The 19890-nt window shown below is 37.8% G+C and overlaps 1 protein-coding gene across 7 annotated transcripts in view; it reads right to left on the reverse strand.

The window, feature by feature from the left end:
- SYT14 (synaptotagmin 14) overlaps positions 1-19890 on the reverse strand; it is a 223181-nt gene that overhangs the window by 146518 nt on the left and 56773 nt on the right. For 6 of the 7 annotated variants that reach the window (XR_014816605.1, XR_014816603.1, XR_014816604.1 and 3 more), the window contains exon 3: positions 1720-1884. Coding sequence is in view for 4 of the 7 variants with exons in the window: in XM_021063880.2 (XP_020919539.1) it covers positions 1720-1884 (165 nt within the window). In the remaining 3 variants the exon portion in view is untranslated. Of the gene's footprint in view, positions 1-1719; positions 1885-7923; positions 7958-19890 lie in introns of those variants that run through there. The other variant, XM_084978112.1, reaches the window with a different exon arrangement.

The raw sequence follows: 19890 nt of genomic DNA on the forward strand, positions 1-19890 counted from the left end.
AGGAGCATCTACCTACACATGGCACAGAGGTTAGAACAGGAGCAAGCACAGGCGGACGTTTGCTGAGTGGCTACTACAGGTAAGGGACTGTGACTTCCAGACTTTATCTCCGTCTTATAATAACTCTAGGAGGTGAATATTATTATTCTTATTTAATAAGCGAACGAAAGACAGGCTCAGAAAAATTAATAAGGTCCCTGCGGCCTCTCCAAAAGATCCTCAAGGTCAAAACTATTTTTCCAATAAAGGCACGTTTCCCCTTCACTCGCTGACAAATGAGCGCCGGGGCTTCCAGAGACCGTATGACAGGCTGACTGCAGGAGCAGAGGTGACAATCCAGCTCCCCCTTTCTCCTTTGCCAGCCAGTAAAGAGGTCCGCAGCGTAAAACGAGGTCACGCATCCCACCAAGCTTTTTCCTCCCTTGGTTTTAGAAAATATATGGATATAATCTTCTATAAAAAAGTAAAATATACTTTTTAAAGTAATACATTTATATTAACCTGTAATAGGCTTACTGTTGGTATTTTTTAAATACATTGATAAAAGCTATTTTAAAAATTTCCCAGCCCTTAACTTCTAATTTGGTACGTATCAATAGCTATAATGCACACAAACAAAAGCCCTCTGGGATCCTCAATAATTTTTATGAGTAAAGGAATAAAAATCCAAAGAAAAACCAGAAATGCTGAGCTAGAGAATGATGGGAGGCTGCTAAAAGAGGTATCTTTATCCAGCTCGTTCTACATGAATGAGGAAAAAACAGGACTGAAATGAATCATGAGAAACATTAAACTTAATGAAACCAAAACACATACAGTTCTATAGTTTCCTAATGCAGAAGCTGTATCTGCGTGATGTAATCCACTAAGATTTGTATAAACAATGAGGCTATCACCTTCTAAGGTATCAGAAACAACAGAAAAGCATCTCTCCAACATATGCACACGGACAAGAAAAGCAAGGTTTCTCTCCTACTGTTTCTTAAAACTCTTCCAAATTAATGCCTCACTTTTACAAATTTTCAACTTGTTCTTGCTATCATGGACATAAGCCAGTCTTTGGAATGATTAAATAAAGCAGTCTCTTAATATTTTTAAAAAATAACTCCAAGAAAAACTTTTTCCTAAGAGAAAGAACAGTATCTCAGCCCTCACCTTTCCTAGGATGCAGTAATACCATGCAACACAATACACCTGTTGTGTCAAGGGAGGAAGAGGAACACTAATCTTTGTAATCAGATTTTACACACTAAGTTACTAGAGAAAACCACCTTTTCCAAACAATAAAATTATCCATCAGCTGAAAACTCAACAGCAGGTAAAGAAACAGGGTGAATGTTTTCAAAAGCCTTCCAGGGATATGGGAAAAAAGCTCTCTAGGGAACTATTTGGACAAGAGATTTAAGCCACAAAAAGTACCAAGATAATATCCTCCTTCTTATAACATATCTGTTCATATCACAGGCTCAAAAGCACACCTTATACATGAAAAATTTAAATGTATTCAATTCATCTTTATGCAATATAAGAGCAAATCATGATTAATCAAAAGATAAGTGAACATAATTTACTAAATCTTTTACTCTCACAGGACAGTTCAATATTAGTTTACTATATGTCAAAATCAACCTTTTTATTGTGTATGTATACATGTTAAATAAAGTCATAAATAGTACAGACAGAGGTATCAAACAAGAGACACAATGATATGATACTTACAGATTTTATCTTGTGAATTCTTCCTTGGTCCGTATCCTGAACCCAAATCCGGAAACCCGCCAACATTTTCAAAACAGAACTTCTTATTAATATAGAGAAAAAGGAGCAGCATCAAGATAATAAACACCCCAACGGCTGACAAAAATCCAACTGCCTCTGGAGATACTAGAGGGGGGAAAAAAAGTCACAGCTGTAAGCATTTATTCTTCTTCAGGTTACAAATAAGAAGGAAGTCCCTATATATATATATATATATATATATATATATATATATATATATATGTTAGATTACCACCTTGTTTGAATTATATTTAAAAGTTTGCACAGTTCACAATAGCTTCATTTATAAGAAAACTGCACAATTTCATGAGTTGTTCAAGTTATTCAACAGTATTTATTAAAATCTTCTAAAAGTTTCCCTATAAATTATGTTTAAAATACAGGAGTCTACAAAATGGGCAGTTACTATAAGCTTAGCCCACTGAAGTGTATTACAAAAATTTTAAAAATTAGAAAAAAATTAATTCCCAAGCATGAGTATACTACTTACTCAAATTTATGAGAACATATATTCTTATCTCTAAAAACTTCAATGGCCTTTTATTAAACAAACTCTGGAATTCTTCCTGGCCCTGAAAGCTCCAGCCTCTCTTTTCAATATTACACTCCAATCAAATGGTTCCATTCACTGCCCCAGAATCAACCATGTGCATTATGACCACATGCCATTTCGTTCACCCTCCTCCCCTTGCCCGGAATGACCACGTGTCCTCGGCATGACCATGTGTCTTCGCTACCATATGTCACTTACTCACTCAACCCACAAGTATTCTTGGAGCAGCAGCCACACACCAGGTATTACCACACACGCATTTCCGGTCTTCCCTGAATGGTCTGGTGAAGGCAGTTACAAGGCGGTACAGTAAAAAGCCACGACTGGGGAACAACAGGGATGCTGAGAACCGTAAAAATACTTTACCTAGTGGTGAAGCATCAAGGGAGCTTTTCTGAAAGTTATGACCACTGCGATTATACTTTAAGAATTAGTAAGAATTAGCCAAGTTATCACTATCCCAGGCAGAAGAGTTAGCATGTGCAAACCGAGATGAGAGATCACTGGATATTCCAGAGACTCCATCAAACGTCACTCTGATGAACGACTAGTTCTCAGGAGCACACAAGAAATCATCCAGGGGAATCCGGCAGAGTAAGAACAGACAAAAATCTCCTCCAACGTCGCCAATTCTCAGTAATCTCTTCCCTTTCAACTTTCGCATCACCCGTCGCTGTACCAGTCATTTGGAGTTAAATAAAAACCAAATTTTTGTATCTCCAATGCCTCGTAAATAATACTCAAGTATTAGCTGAGAAAGAATCCTAAGCCTCAAATATTCCCCACTCTCTTCCTCCACTGCTCAAGCAGCAGCTAAAATGTCATCTCCTCCAAGAGTCTTTTTAAAATCAGACCAGTCATGACTATTAGCACGGAACTCGCTTGTGGAAAATGATGTCACCACCAGTCAATGATGAGAGCTTTAATCCTCTAGCTTTTCGTTATGTGTGAAAGCCAGGCATCCCAGGGAGAGAAGTGATGTGACCCAACAGTCTACTCAAAGCTGGGTCAACTGTATCACGCTAGAGGATGGAGCAGAGGCTGATACTGTAGTGGAGGGGCAATGAGAGAGGGCGGGGGGGGGGGCCAGAAATGCTGAGTACCAGGCTGGTGCTGCGACACGGATCCTGCTGCTAGAACCAAGACGTTAGGCCCAGACAGTAGCCCTTCCTGTCTCGTTCTCAGACTGAAGAATAGTTAGGCAAGAGAACATATTTTAATAAAAGAATCTAAGATATATCACATGAAACACTGGTGCGCATCAAGCCTGAAGGATAAGGTAAAAATGAAAACAGAGCATTATCATCAGCATTTCTAAAAACTAGGAAGACCGAAGCAGGACAGAATCTGGTATGAAGAAGCAATGTGCTTAATGTAATTATGCTCAGTATTTACACTATTAACAGCATGTACATAGAGGAGCTTCCCTTCATAGGCCCGAAACACACTCAGAAATTGGTATCATAAGTAAACACACAGGGTTAGATCCTAAAAATCTCCCATGTCTTAGAAGACCAAATGAAGGAGAAAACATATGTCATCTCACTTAAGAAAGCTAGTTACTGGAGTTCCCATCGTGGCTCAGTGGTTAACAAACCCAACTAGGATCCATGAGGATGAGGGTTCGATCCCTGGCCTTGCTCAGTGGGTTAAGGATCAGGTGTTGCTGTGAGCTGTGGTGTAGGTTGCAGATGTGGCTCGGATCCCAAGTTGCTATGGCTGTGGCATAGGCTGGCAGCTACAGCTCTGATTCGACCTCTAGCCTGGGAACCTCCATATGCCGCGGGTGCAGCCTAAAAGGATGAAAAGCCAAAAAAAAAAAAAAAAAAGCTAATAAAAAATATAGCACATATTACATGACATTCACATACAGCAACAAACACAAATAGCATATATTATGTGCTATTCACTGTTTTAACTCTCTTAATCTTCACCATTATCTTATTTTATCCCCACTATCAACTGAGGGAACTTTTTTACTATGCGCCCAGCTAGTGAGTGGAAGAGTCAGATTCAAGCTCAGTCTGGCTCCAGAGTCTCTATTTTCCACTACTGCTCATACTGCTTCTCTGCTTCCATTCCCGCCTCTTCCTAGGCTTTGCCTCAATTCTTATTTCTGTGTTCCTCCTCCATCTCCTCCCTCCTTTCCACGTCTGAGTGTAACCTAGGGAGAAAGGTCAACTCTAGACAAGTATAACAGAGCAAGTACTAAATCAGAAAAGCAGACTCTAAAGTGTTCCTGGAGCAAAGAGAAGGAATACTACCCGGGAAAGTTACAAACACTTCAGAAAGGAGTTGACCCTTGAGCGGGGTAGGAAAGATGAGTAGAAACTCTGTTAAACAGTGGAAGGGCAGATGAAGGAGCATGACCAAAGACACAGAAACTGCGTGCAGAGCGTTCCAAGAACTGATGGGCAACAGTATGGCTGGCTGATCTCCGTAGCCTCAAAGCACCAGGCACAATGCCAACAGCTGATACAGAAACCTGTGTAAGTGAATAAATGAACGGGTGCTCAGGAAAGATCACGATGACACCAGAGGAGCTGTGACTAGGAATGGAAGCAAGGTCCAAACTGTCAAAACACCTTGAATGCCATCGGAAAGACTGTGCACTTGTAGAACTATATTGCTTAAAACAATGAGAAAACCTGGAAAATAGCAGGGAGTGAATGGGGGCAAAACATGGCGACTAAGCAGGGGCGGTGGTGGCAGAGAAGAGGGGTGAATCTGTTCAGGGAAACCTGACAACACCCCAATCAGTCAGGTGTAGAAGACAAGTATAAAGAGAAGCTGAAGCGAAGTCCAAAATTTCCAGCTTGAGCGAATGGGTGAACGCTAACACCGTTCACCAACATGGAAAAATGCGGGAGGAAAGGCCTGTGGTTTGGGGCACGGGAGCCAAGAGAGCAGTGGCCGCACAGAGGCAGGTAACAAGACCAGCTTTCCACATGTCACGTCCAAAGGTCAGCAGGCTCTTTCCGTGTGGATGCCTAGCAAAGGGAGGGAGCGAGGAGGATAGTGCTCTGACGAAGGTCAAGTTCACTGCAAAGGAGCCGGCAGTTCTTCCTTTTGCTCATCTATGGCATGTGAACAACGTCACTGACGAAATACACACCAAACTGGCGGAAGATAGAGCTACTAAGCTTTAACGGTAAACCTCTTACTTTACAAATTTTTAGATAGAAGACAGCTACTAAGCTTTAATGGTAAATCTCTTACTTTACAAATTTTTAGATAAATATATACTGTGAATACGAATAAAACTCAGATCTCACTAATATAAAATATATTTTTATTCAATGTAAGATGGGATTTACTCCTGGACTCATATATACTATGAATCTGTTTATAAGTGTTTCAAAGATTATGTCTACAGATAAACCTACTCTTCTCAAACATTCTAGATCATCCACTGCAGGCCAGCAAAATGCTCTTTTAAAATGCTTATTACCTCTTAAAGAGAACCTTCAAACTCTGCAACAGCACACAGTTAATATTATACATCTGAAGAATGCTAAATCAAATTTAATCTGAGTTAGTAACTCAAATGTATTGTTTTCCCATAATCCAAATTTGTAAAATTTTAATGTGGTAAACAATAGAAACAAGACCAACAAATTACAAAATTACCAATATCAAACATTTAAAGATTGTTTATAATTTGCCAAAGGCTGTTTTAAGTGTGTTACACGCACTTTCTAACTGAATCTTCACTAAAACCTAATTTTCAGCTATGGGTACTGAGGTTCAGAAAGAGTAAGTAGAATTTTCGAGACCTTAAAATTATTATTATTCAATGTTAAAATCTTGAATGCGGGCACACTGACTCTTGCTCCCAAAATGTTAGACATTAATCCTTGCTGCTTCCTACTGGCCAGGTACTGTTATGATCTCTTTCATTTTAAAATGTAATGCTCAAGCAACTTTGTGACGAGTGAGTACCACAGTCTTGAGATGAGTGAACTGACGCCCAGAGGGCAGTAAGTGTGTCCAAGGTCTCAAATCTAGGAAATGGGAGAACCTGGATTTGAACCCAGACATTCTGACTCCAGAGCCCATGTGCTCTTAAACACCAAGGGAGGCTGCTTCCTCATATGCCAACCTGCAATACGCAAAATAAGGGAAACCCTTGCTTAATAAAACCAGTACATATATTATGAGAAAAATATGGTTTAGCTTTTTATATACATTAAAATACAGCAAATGATTTCTGCTTTCTAAAAATAAATACGTAAATTATAAAACTGGAATCTTAATATTTTCTACTCAAGATACTTTTCAAAACATTCTGGAGTTCTTGCTGTGGCACAGTGGGTTAGGAATCTGACTGCAGCAGTATGGGTAGCTGTGGAGGCACAGGTGTGATCTCCGGCCTGGCACAGCGGGTTAAAGGACCTGGGGTTGCCACAGCTGTGGCGTGGGTCACAGCTGCACCCTGGATTCAATCACTGGCCCAGGAGCATCCATATGCCAAAGGTGCCACTACCAAAAAAAAAAAGGGAGTTCCCGTCACGGTGCAAGGGAAAAGAATCTGACTAGGAACCATGAGACTGAGGGTTTGATACCTGGCCTCACTCAGTGGGTTGAGGGTCTGGGGTTGCCCTGGGCTGTGATGCAGGCACGGCTCCGATCCTGTGTGGCTGTGGCTGTGGCATAGGCCAGCAGCTGTATCTGCAACTCGACCCCTAGCCTTGGAACCTCCATGCGCCGCAGGTGCAGCCCTAAAAAGCAAAAAAAATAAAATAAAATAAAAGCAAAAAGACACTTTTCAAAATATTGTAAAATCAACTTTAGACCTAAGCTTAAGAAACCAAAATAAATATTACATCCTTATATTATATGCCATGTTTGAAAGCTAATAAAATAAAAAATTTAAAACTAAAAGTATTCTTCCTAAAACAAAAAGCTTGACAGTCATCAATAATGCTCAATAAAAATATAACAAGGTAACCGTGAGCTGTATGACTCTCTATATGAAGCCTCTAAAGACTACACTGCAAAGTCACAAAGAGCACAAGGTACAAAATCTGACCAGAAAATACAAGAAATGGAGTTTGCCCAAGATTAATAATTACTTGTTCTGTATATGAACTGGCTTTAACTGTTATCTTTACAATATGACTAGATATGAATATATACATTTTCAAAAGATAAACTTTTTAAAATACCACTTTTTGTTAAAACTCAAGCTTCAATAATAATGGTGAAATTTATTTTCATTTCTACAGATAAAATGGTCATGCAAAGAAAACCAAAAAATTATAGCATTTTAAAGTAAAAGTAAGAGCAAATCCATTTTGACTCTGAAAGTATTGCAGAATTCACTTAATTCTACCTTTTGTCATCAGAAAGTCTTTTCTACGTAAAATTTATGAGAAAAAGACAAAGATATACATCAAAATAATTGTAAGAGATATTTATTAAGCCAACATAGTTTCAATGCAAATTTATTTATATATAATACTTTCTCTAAATAAAATTTGTACCAAAACAAATTAATTAAAAATTCCAAAACTCTTCTACTACATTTTAAATGCAAAATCGAGAAGTAGCTATGATTTTATAAAAGAAGGATAAGAGAGATAACTTACCACATGCATCATAAGGTTTGTGCTGCTAATGTGTTCTGTTGGGCAGGAAACACTAATCCCCTAACTACACTGTCATGGAGACTTTAATAATTCATTTAATAGATGCAATTCTATCTCTTGAACAAAATGTGAACTATATAAGAAGTCAACTTTCATTTTAAAAGGGATAAGCCCTAAATGTTTCCCCCGTGTTTTAATTAGAAAAAAAAATCCACAATTCATTTTGCTCTGGTTTGGACATAAAATAGAGAATTTATTAGAGATTCTGAGAAACAATGTAGGAAGATAAAAGATTAATTTGATATGCTTTGTTTAAATTTCCTTTTTAACATCTGGGTTACTTCCACAAATAAAAATTTTCTTGAAGTTTTTATACAATATAAATGATATAAAACTGGAAGGATGACAAAATTTAAAAAAGGAATAATACGTAACTATAATTCCAGATTTTATTTTAACAAATCAGTTTTTTAAAGAAAGCATTTACTCCTAATGATAGAATTCACTGCTGAGTAACTGAACGGGACCACAGGTGGGAAGGCACAGACGGCAGGGAAGTGGCACATCGACTAAGACCTTGGACGTAAAACTCCCCTCTGGGAGATGGTTATACCTGACAAGCCTGATAAAGGAGATGCTATACCCAACGTGTTTCAGATGTCAAACTATCAATAAATTAAACCCCTATTTCCTATAAGTAACATGCAGTAAACTGAAATTTAGGCGTTCCCGTCGTGGCGCAGTGGTTAACGAATTCAACTAGGAACCATGAGGTTGCGGGGTTCGGTCCCTGCCCTTGCTCAGTGGGTTAATGATCCGGCGTTGCCGTGAGCTGTGGTGTAGGTTGCAGACGCGGCTCGGATCCCGCGTTGCTGTGGCTCTGGCGTAGGCCAGTGGCTACAGCTCCGATTAGACCCCTAGCCTGGGAACCTCCATATGCTGCGGGAGCGGCCCAAGAAATGGCAAAACGACAAAAAAAAAAAAAAAAAAGACAAAAAAAAAAAAAACCTGAAATTTAATTCAAATATAACATCAGCAAAAATGATTAAATCTGAGAAAAAACTGAAAAAAACTCAAATATTTACTAAATATGGAACACTAAATACATGTTTAAACTCAGCTATGATAAGAATATACTTATTATTATCACAATATACTTAAGCTGCATACTTACTAATTAATAATTCATAAAGCTGCCTCTGGGAGAGATTTTTCTTCAGAGTCTTTATTGAGGCTTTAAAATTATGAATCCAATGAAATTTAGACTAAGAAGAACTTATTTTCCCAGTAATTCTCTCTGTGACAAAGCAGAGCCATTCTCTTGAACAACAAGTTAGGGTTACCTGCTCCAAATTTTTTCATGATCTATTCAGTGTGTATGAATTCCTCCAAAATCATCTGAATGACAAATGGTACGGGAAATAGCTAAGGCCACTTCCCGTCCTTTACTTTTTTAGTGATTACTTGTCCTTTCTTCCTTTTCAGTAAGTTCTTCATGGATAAGATTTTGAAAATCCAACACCAACTGCAGGAGAATCTTCTAGTTAAAGCCAATTTGTGATGAAACACTGTTTCAGATAATTATCAAATTCAGATAAATACAAACCAGTTGCTTTCAAATCTAACAGACACCATCTTCCCCCATATTTAAAAACATTTTTTTTGAGTTTGCATATTTTTTCCAACTTGACTGATGTACACCTGACAAATGAAAACTGTACACATTTAAGGTACAACCTGACTTGATACCCATGTACACTTGACAGTCATCAATAATGCTCAATAAAAATATAACAAGGTAACCATGAGCTGTATGATTCTCTATATGAAGCCTCTAAAGACTACACTGCAAAGTCACACCATCAAGCTAATTAATGTATCCGTCACCTCACACAGTTACCATCTTTGTGGGCATGTGTGGCGAGCACATTTATGATCTATTTTCTCAGCAAATGCCAGGTACACAATACAGTATCACTAAGTTTAGTCATACTATTGTACGTTAGATCCCCATTGAGTCATTGATCTTGTATAAGTGAAGCTTGGTACCCCTCCACCATCTTCCCATTTCCCCCTCCTCCCAGCGCGGGCAACTACCCTTCTACTCTATGCTTGTATGAGTTTGACTGTTTTAGACTGCACATGTATGTACGTGAGGTCAAGCAGTAGTTGTCTTTCTGCATCTGGCTTATTAGCATAAAATGTCTTCCAGGTTCATCCGTATTGTCACAAACGGCAGGATTTTCTTCTTTGTTAGGGTGAAAAACATTTATTATATAATACACCACATTTTATTTATTCATTTATCCAGTGATGGATGTTAAGGTTGTTTCTATATCTTGGGTGTTATAAATAATGCTGAAAGGAACATGGACGTACAGATGCCTTTTAGAGATTTTGGTTTCACTTCCTTTGGATATGTACTCAGAAGGGGTGGGCCATAAGGTAGTTCTATTTTTAAATTTTTAGGACCTTTCACACTATCTTCCATAATATCTGTACCAATTTACACTCCTACCAACAGTGTACAAGGGTTCCCTTTTCTCTCTGTCCTCCTCAACACTTGTTACTGTTCATCTTTCTGATAAAGGTCATTCTAATAGGTATCAAGTGATAGCTTCTTGTTTTCATTTGCATTCTCCTGATGATTAGTGAAATGGAACATCTGTACATATATACCTGTTACCCATTTGTATGTCTTTTTATAAATTTTTGTCTATTCAATCCTTTCTCCACTTTTGAAGGTTAAATATTGTTTTGTTTGTCCTTGGGTTTTTTTTTTTTTGCTATTTTTATAGGTTCCTTACATGTTTTTAATTGAAGTATAGTTGATTTAGAGTATTAATTATTAATCCTTTATCAGATATATGGTTGCAAATATTTTCTCCCAATCCACAGGCTGTCTTTTCATTTTGCTGATTTCTTTTGCCAAGCAGAAGTTTTTAAGTTTGATACAATCCCACTGGTCTACTTTTGTTTTCATTGCTTGTACTTTTGGTGTCATAAAAAATCATTTTCCAGACCAACATCAAGAAGTTTTCCTATGTTTTCTTCTAGTAGTTTCATGGTTTTAGATATTACATTTAAGTGTTTAATCCATTTTGAGTTGATTTTTGCATATGGTATGAGGTAAGGAACTAATTTCATTCTCCTACATGTGGATATCTGGTTTTCCCAACATCATTACTGAAGCAGTTACCCTTCACCTGTGTGTGTGCTGGGCACTTGTGTTGAAGAACAGTTGACTACAGATGCAAGAGTTTATTTTTGGCCTCTCTATGCCTTCCATTGGTCTTCATGTCTTATTCTATGTCAACACCATATTGTTTTGATTACTGCAGCTTTGTAATATATTTTGAAATCAGGACATGTGATATTTCCAACTTTATTCTTCTAGCTCAAAATTGCTGTAGCTATTTTTGTTATTTTGTAATTCCGTACAAGTTTTAGAACTGGTTTTTTTCTATTTCTGTAAATAACATCATTGGGATGATGGGAATTGCACTGAACCCAAAGGCCACTTTGGGTGGTATGGGACATTTGAACAACATTAATTCTTAAGACTCCATGAACACAAGATACTTTTCCATTTATCTGTGTCTTAATTTCCTTCCTCAATATTCTATTTTCAGTGCACATGTATTTCATCTCTTTGGTTTTTATTCCTAAGTTTTTATTCTTTTTGTTGCTATTTTGAGTAGGATTGTCTTTAGGGTTTTCTATGTATATCATCATGATCATGTTCTTTGCAGAGATAATTTTACTTCTTCCTTTCTAATTTGAATATTTTTTCTTTTTCTTACCTAATTACTATAGCTATGGCTTGTAGTACTACATTGAAAATAAGTGGTGGATTGGAAATTCTTCCCTTGTACTTTGTACCAGGTCTTAGAAGGAAAGCTTTCATTTTTTCTCCCAATTACTCATATATGGCTTTTACTGTGTTAAATTCCTTTTATACTAATTTTGTTGAGAGAGTTTTAACCATGAGTGGATATTTTTTTTATGCATCTATTTGAGATAATATGGTTTTTTCCTTACATTTTGTTAATGTGTTGTAGAAAACTGATTGATCTGTGTATCATAAACCACCACTGCAAGCCAGGGATAAATCCTACTTGGTAATGTTCAGATGCATGCAAAATAGCTGTGGATCCAGGATCTGGGGTATGAAGACAGTGGCACAAGGACAAGGAGGCATAGAGGGAAGAGATGATGGCCTGAGCCTAGGAGGGAAGAGGAGAAAAGAGGTGGCTCTAGCCCCCATATATGGGCTGCAGTGGCTCTACTCCTCGGCATAGGGGGAGGGGACACAGTGGTGCCTACTCCAAATGGACTCGGTGGGGTGGATTCTAGGCAGCACCATAAGCTTAGGTCAGTGTTGGCAAAGACTATGGAGTCCTCAGTGGAGAAAACTGCCAGTGTCCACAGCAGTACTGAGGGCCACTAGATTCCTCAATGGCAGTGGCAACAGCTCCTGGGATCTTCCTGCTCTTCTTTCCCCCTGAGGGGAGGTCACTGCCAAGGGTATCCCTCTTGGTGTCAGGCTGTACTGGACTTGCAGATAGAGGAATGCAGGTAAAATGTTTCCTATGCTTTTCCATGCAAATATTCTCAGTTTCCATGCTCCACTAGACCGCTCCTGCTTTTTTTCACTGTGCTCCAAAGCTGTCCTAAAGCTATTTTCTTTTTCTTTTTATTTTTTTTTATTTTTTTTTATCTTTTGTTGTTGTTGTTGCTATTTCTTGGGCCGCTCCCGCGGCATATGGAGGTTCCCAGGCTAGGGGTCGAATCGGAGCTGTAGCCACCGGCCTACGCCAGAGCCACAGCAACGCGGGATCCAAGCCGCGTCTGCAACCTACACCACAGCTCACGGCAACGCCGGATCGTTAACCCACTGAGCAAGGGCAGGGACCGAACCCGCAACGTCATGGTTCCTAGTCGGATTCGTTAACCACTGCGCCACGACGGGAACTCCCCTAAAGCTATTTTCACTGGTAGTTAATTAATCATTGCTTTTGTGGGGGTACAATCTGTCATCTTGATGACATCACATTAACTACTACTCTTCCTGAAGTGATTAAAACATCCTTTGCTCACCCTTACAAAAAAACCAAACTATTCTTCTTTGCACTAAACTTGATCCATTTTGAGAAGATACAGCCTTTGCTGAAAACACTGCACAGTTTAAGGCATATGGATTTACTGTGTCTGAATACACATATACGCATTCAACAGTGCATCAATCTTACCAACGTGTCGTGTTTTCTTATTATCACTAAACAGGTCCAGCACACTTTAGTCAGTGGTGACAAGAGCTCAACATCAGACTATGTTCCTATTTCAATACAGCAATTTGAATGTTAAGGACTATTTACTTGCATTCCCAATGCATTCTGAATAAAAATGTGGAGCTCCATTTGCAAAGTGGTATCTTTCTACGTTTCTGTTGATATACCAGATATAATGAAGGCAAAAATATTTGACACTTTAAAGAGAAATTACTCTAAGAGCTTTGAAAACAACTCTAATATATCCCCTCTAATTTCAGCTGCAGACAACATTACTGAATAAGCATGGTAGTGTTTGAGCTGAATCAAATAGTTTGAGTCTTGGTCCTTAGAGGTTGTAAATACAATATTTAAAATCATTAAAGTAGGGATTAATTTCATCAAAAAATGCTTTATTAAAGAAGTAGCAGTGCTGCAAGATAACCAAATCACCTGCAAGAAAGTCAGCATTAATCACACAGCTGAAGAAAGAATCTGTCAATCAAAAAGAGAGAAGATAATAAGCAATGGAATAAAAATTGCTGGTGCACCTGATACATCTTCCAGTAGTATCTATTTCAGCTGGAGATTTAGGGAGATACTATGTAACTTAACTTGTAAGTAAAGTTTTACATTTTAAGTTGAGAAAAACAAAGCAAACTAAGAAAATCTGCTGAAATTTAAAACATAAAACTCAAAACCATGAAACTTTAATGCAGGTATCTTTATGTACCCATAAGGAATAAATGTTCTCTTTTCTAACAGTGTAAATGTCTGAGAAGTACTCACTGTAAATTCATTTATTCAATGAATAGTAAGCAATAGGAATGAAAGCTTGAATAAAACAAATGTGGGCCCTGAATCCAGCAGCTTAACGAAGTACTACAGGGGCACCTAACCTTGACCCAGGAGGTCATACCTCCTGGAAGAAGTGACACCGAAACTGAAATATGAAGATTCTAGAATAAGAAAGAAGAGACAAAGAAAAAAGAAGAAGGAAAAAAGAGAGAGACCCATAGGAAAGAGAAATTACATACTAGGGGGAAGAACAAAAGAGATAAAGCCAGAGAGTAATAAGCCAGGGCAAAATCATGAAGGACCTTATAAGGCTGTTAAGGAGTCTGGACTTAACTGCAGGCAGTGGGGGCTCAGTGAAGCCCTGTAAGCATGGAAGCGGTGAGCTCACTCAGAGGGGAGAGGACTCGTAAAGGACAGTTTGCAGAGTTCCCGGTGTGTGGCTGCTGTGGCTCAGGTTATTGCTCTGGTGTGGGTTTGATCCCTGGCCCAGGAACTTCTGCATGCCGTGGGAGTGGCCCCCCCCCAAAGACAATTTGTCATTTAGTAGTCCAAGCAAGAAACGGTGATAATCTGACATGCCAAGTGCCTCAACTCAACAGACTAGAAGAAAAAGATTCTTCCTGCAGCCTACCTTTTAGCCTGTCTCAAATAGACAAAGAGTAAATGTAGAAATACATATATATAGTCTTATATTAACTTTTTAAATACTTTTTCTGTACTTGCTCCATTAATGCTTCTATTTTCAATGATAGAGAACTTCTAATCCCCGGCATTATATCACAATCATCTAACAAAATACAAATTGCTTATTGATTTTGTAAATGTATATGAATGCTAGCAATTCATTCACATGATTTGACAAGAGATCTTTCTTCTATGACTGTCACATTGATATTCAAGTAAATGAAATACAGTCTGTGGGTCAAATGCCAAATGCTATTATTTTTTAAGAACCACGGCAGTACAAGTGATCAAAATACCAGCTTTCAATTATCTAGAAAAACATGTGACACCAAGGAACAATCCTTACGTCTCAGTGAAATACATCAGGATAACTTATTAGTTTCTTTCTGTGAAAGAATGAGTCGTCATGTAGGCAAGGAAAACACATATCCTGTGAAGCTTCCTTGAAAAAACTCACAATTCTCTCTAAAATGAAATTTCAATTTAATTAACAAACTTACAGATAGGATCTAGATTCTAGATGAAGCTCTGAAAGCCCAGCAGGTAAGTCACCAGGCTTTTTGGCAGGCCGAACCACTTAGGCTATCTGTTAGGCAAGCACTGGTTTAGAGCCATTTTGGTGCCCTGTGCCAACCCCTCCGGCTGATCACAACTGCCCTAACTGGTGATCTAGTCTAATGTCAAAGAGGCCATATAGTCACTCCTTCCCTAAATGAATACTCTTTTTCTGGCCCAGCAACCTGAAGTCAGGGAATAGCAAACAGCTGAGGGCTGAGATACAGAGAGAGAGAGAGAGGATGCAAGCCTACATCTAAAACTCAGTGACTCAGTGTAAAGAGAATCACTCTACAAAACTGTTACTTGATACCCTGGCCAACACTTGAAAGAGGATCTGAGAATATAGTCATTAATTTTGTAGAAGATCTTAGGATCACTAAGTTGGGCATGGTTGCTAACTCATTAAAAGAAAGATCCATCAAGAACCACAGTAGATTAAAGAAGTAAGACTTTCAAAACAAAATGAAGTTCAGTACAGGCAAAGTGCTATCCCAGCAGGGGCCAAGCACTGACAAAGGTTAATGAACTTGCTGGCTTAATAAAATGGGTCAGGAAAAAATGTAAAATAATAGTAGAATAAACTAAGATGGAAATCAGCAGTGTAAAGTTTCTAACAAGTGAAAACTAAGCCTTCTGTTATGCTAGCAGATCTCATTAAAGCACTATGGTCTCCAATTTCAAAATAAAACCAAGGGAGTTCCCGTCGTGGCGCAGTGGTTAAAGAATCCGACTAGGAACCATGAGGTTGCAGGTTCGGTCCCTGCCCTTGCTCAGTGGGTTAACGATCCGGCGTTGCCGTGAGCTGTGGTGTAGGTTGCAGACGCGGCTCGGATCCTGCGTTGCTGTGACTCTGGCGTAGGCCGGTGGCTACAGCTCCGATTCAACCCCTAGCCTGGGAACCTCCATATGCCGCGGGAGCAGCCCAAGAAATAGCAACAACAACAGCAACAAAAAAGACAAAAGACAAAAAAAAAAAAAAAAAAAAAAAAAAAAAAAAAAAAAAACCAAGAATAGTAAAAGGTTCAGACAGAAACAATTAAATCCACTAAACATATATTAAAAGGCCCTATGCCAAAAGTAAAATTTGCTTATGCTATAGAAAAAAAAAATGGCAAAAAAGGTGTTTATCTAAGGTTTTAATATATACAGGTTAGACCAAATAATGCAGACCTCATTAGAAAATACAGGAAATGATATATAATGATATTTTAAAAAACTTGATTAGAGAAATACTATTTAACTGCGAGGATTAAGAACTAAAGCAGGCTGTGAAGAAAGGCTGAAGGAAGGCAAAATTTAGAACATTGAGATTATAATCTGCTCTAGAAAGAAAGGCTAAAAAGATCCTATTTTTAAAAAGTTCCCAAATGGCTTAAGTTATTGTGATGAAGATATTTAGAAAGTTCATATTCATATAGAAATTTTGGGAATTTTCAACACTCAGCTATAATGGAAAAAAGAAAAAATCCTTATTAAATTCAGAGTGGAGGGAAACTTTCTTAGCTTGATGGAGAATCTACCAAAAATATATAGTAAACAAAATTAATGCTAATATATAACGACCCCAAAATACTCACTTTAAAGTGAGGATGACAGAAAATCTCCCAACTATCACTGCCAATTTTCAGAACTGAAGTTGAGGTCTTAGATTATGTGAGATTCAAAACAATGCTGGCTTTCTACTCTCCCTGAGTCCCAGTGAAAACAAGAGTCACTGATCTTAAATTTTTGATATCCCAACTCATTTATTTTCACAAATATGCTGACTATAAAACCACATTATTTGGAGGCTAGTGAAAACAGAATTCAGTCTTCAAGGCTGTTTTTAATCAAGATCGGATGAAAATCACAAAACATTCAATTGAAGAAGTTTTAAAAAGAAAGCAAAAAATAGCCCTAAAGAAAGCATAGGAGGATATAATGGATAAAAGCATCAATTACTTCAATAAAAACACTGAAAAAAATCTAAAGAACTTTTTCTTAGATTTTGCCGGGGAGGGAGAGACTACAGTTAAATATATATACCTTTAGCAAGTCTAATCAATAATTACAACAAAACTAACACGAGCTCAAGGTTTGCTCTGTATCATGCGCTCTTCCCTATTGTACAGGTACTACTTCATTCACATTTCACAACCCTACCCTTGAAGAAAAGAAAGCTGAAACTTAACAGAATAATCTCAAGTTCATAGTGGCAGAGTCAGAATTCAAATACAAGTTTTTTAACTCAGATCTCATCATCTGAACCAATACACTGTTTACAAATACAGAATACTATAATACTATATACATTAGAACAGGGATATAACCATAGACAGAAATGATTATTTAAATTTTAAGGGCAAACACTTTGTACATCTCAGCTCAAATACACTTCCAAACATCTACAAAGTAAGCACAAAATAAGTGTTTAAGTATAAAAGAATTATCTTAAATAAAAGTACTAGGCCCCAAAAGACTTACAAGGAAGTTTTCAAATACGTTCTAGGACACAAGGTAAAAAAAAATTTCCAGTTCATTTTTCAAAGCTAGCATAATTCCGACATCAAAATCTGACAAAAAGAATACTTAATCAGAAAACAAATTATACATTAGGGGGTGAAAACTCTAATACATTCAAAGTGAGTGAAATAAACATGTAAATCTAACTGGATAAAAGACTATGATTAGCAGGAAGGACAAAGAAAAAAAAAAAAGACTCAAATTTCCAGTATCAGGAATAAAACAGAATATCACTATATATCCTGCAAATGAATAATAAAGGCATACTACAAATCAACCTATACACATAAATTTGACAACTTGGCAAAATGGACCAATTCCTCAAAAAGTACAAACTATCCAATGTAAAGTAGAGAATTGGAATAGCTGTGAATTTATTCATGATTTTAAAGCTACTGAAAAAAGAAATCTTCAAGTCCGAAAGGTTTAACTGAAAACTCTACAAAACTTTTAAGGAATTAACACAAATTCGACATAATATTTTCCACAAAACACAAGAGGAAGAACTAATTCTGAATTCATTTTATTATACTAGTATTGCCCCAATAACAAAACTAGACAAAATCAGTTTAAAAAAAGAAAATATTATAGACTAATAACTCTCATGAACACAGGCACAAAAATCTTTGACAAAGTATCAGTAAAAATAATTCAGTGATTCATAAAAAGAATTATACATTATTACAGAAGCTGGTTCAATATTCAAAAATCAATTAGTGGGAGGTCTCTGGTGGCTGAGCAGTTAAGAGATTTGGCATTTTACTGCTGTGGCTCGAGTTTGATCCCTGGCCCAGGAATTGCCACATGCTGCAAGTGCGGCCAACAACAACAAAAATCAATCAATGTAATACACTATATTAACAAACTACAGAAGAAAAGTCACAAGATCAAAACAATTCATGCACTGGATAAAATTCAATACCCAGTCACGATTTTAAAACTCAAAAACCAAACACAAAAAACAAACCCAACTAGAGACAGAGGGGCTCATCCTCAACCTAATTAAAAAAGAAAGAAAAAAAAAAAAAAAAGCCTACAGGTACCATCTTACTCAACGGAGAAAGCATAAATAACTTCCTCTAAGTCTGAGGAGAAGCCAAGGATGTCTATTCTTACCACTCTTCTTTAAAATGATACTGACAGTTCCAGCCATGCAATGAAGAAAGCAAAGGAGACAAAATAAAAGGCATATCGATTAGAAGGAAAAGCAAAACTGTCCCTATTGGCACATGACATATTATCTGATAGAAAATCCCAAGGAATCTACAACAACAACAACAACAACAACAACAAAAACCCCTCCTACAACTAATAAGTGAGTTCACCAAAATCACAGGATACAAGCTCAACACTGAAAAATCCATTATATTTCTACTTACTTGCAATGAACACGTGAAAATCAAAATTTAAAATACAGTGCCACTTATAAACACTCCATGAAATACTTATAAATCTAACAAAACATACAGGACTTGTATTTTGAAAACTACAAATAATTGGTAAGTGAAAAACGTTAATGATCTAAATACATGGAGAGCCAGAATGTTAATAAATTGGAACACTCAACACATTAAAAAAAGTCGATCCTTCATAAATTGATACACAAATTCCTAACAAGATACCACAAGGTTTTAACTTCAGCCTGACTGAACCTTATGTTCCTTCCACCAGCATCCCACACCCCTAAGAGCCAAGGCCGCACCCATTCCCCAGCTTTCTATCCATGTAAGCTGGGAAAACCATGCCGTTCTTTCGGATTATAGAACGAGTCCTCGTGGGTCACGCTCTGTACCTCACCTTTAGGGCCGCTGAGACGTGGGGCGACTCGGAGGTCTAGACCTAAAGAGGCATGTGGTGGAGGGGGCACTGAGGAGCGTCAGGAGTGTCTGGCAAAGGCGGCTGCCCCCGGGGAGGCCGCGACATTTCCTCGGGCAAACACGGCCTGTCGCCTCAGGTGGGCGTGAAAGAGCTGCTTCTACCGACAAACTGAGCCAAACTGGGCGGTTCAACGTCCCCAAACGCACATGAATTTTCCCATGTGTCCCCACTTCAATCTTCTCATCCCTCCCATCTCTATCGACACCGCATTTCCAAAGCAGACTATCAAGTTGGGAATACAACTTGTGTCAGAATTCGGCCAGTCCAAAGGAGTCTT

Source organism: Sus scrofa, chromosome 9 (assembly GCF_054392235.1).
Source record: "Sus scrofa isolate SSC_HxYL_T2T_F1_AM1 chromosome 9, Sscrofa_HxYL_maternal_Yorkshire_Landrace_v2.0, whole genome shotgun sequence".
Taxonomy (NCBI): Eukaryota; Metazoa; Chordata; class Mammalia; order Artiodactyla; family Suidae; genus Sus; species Sus scrofa.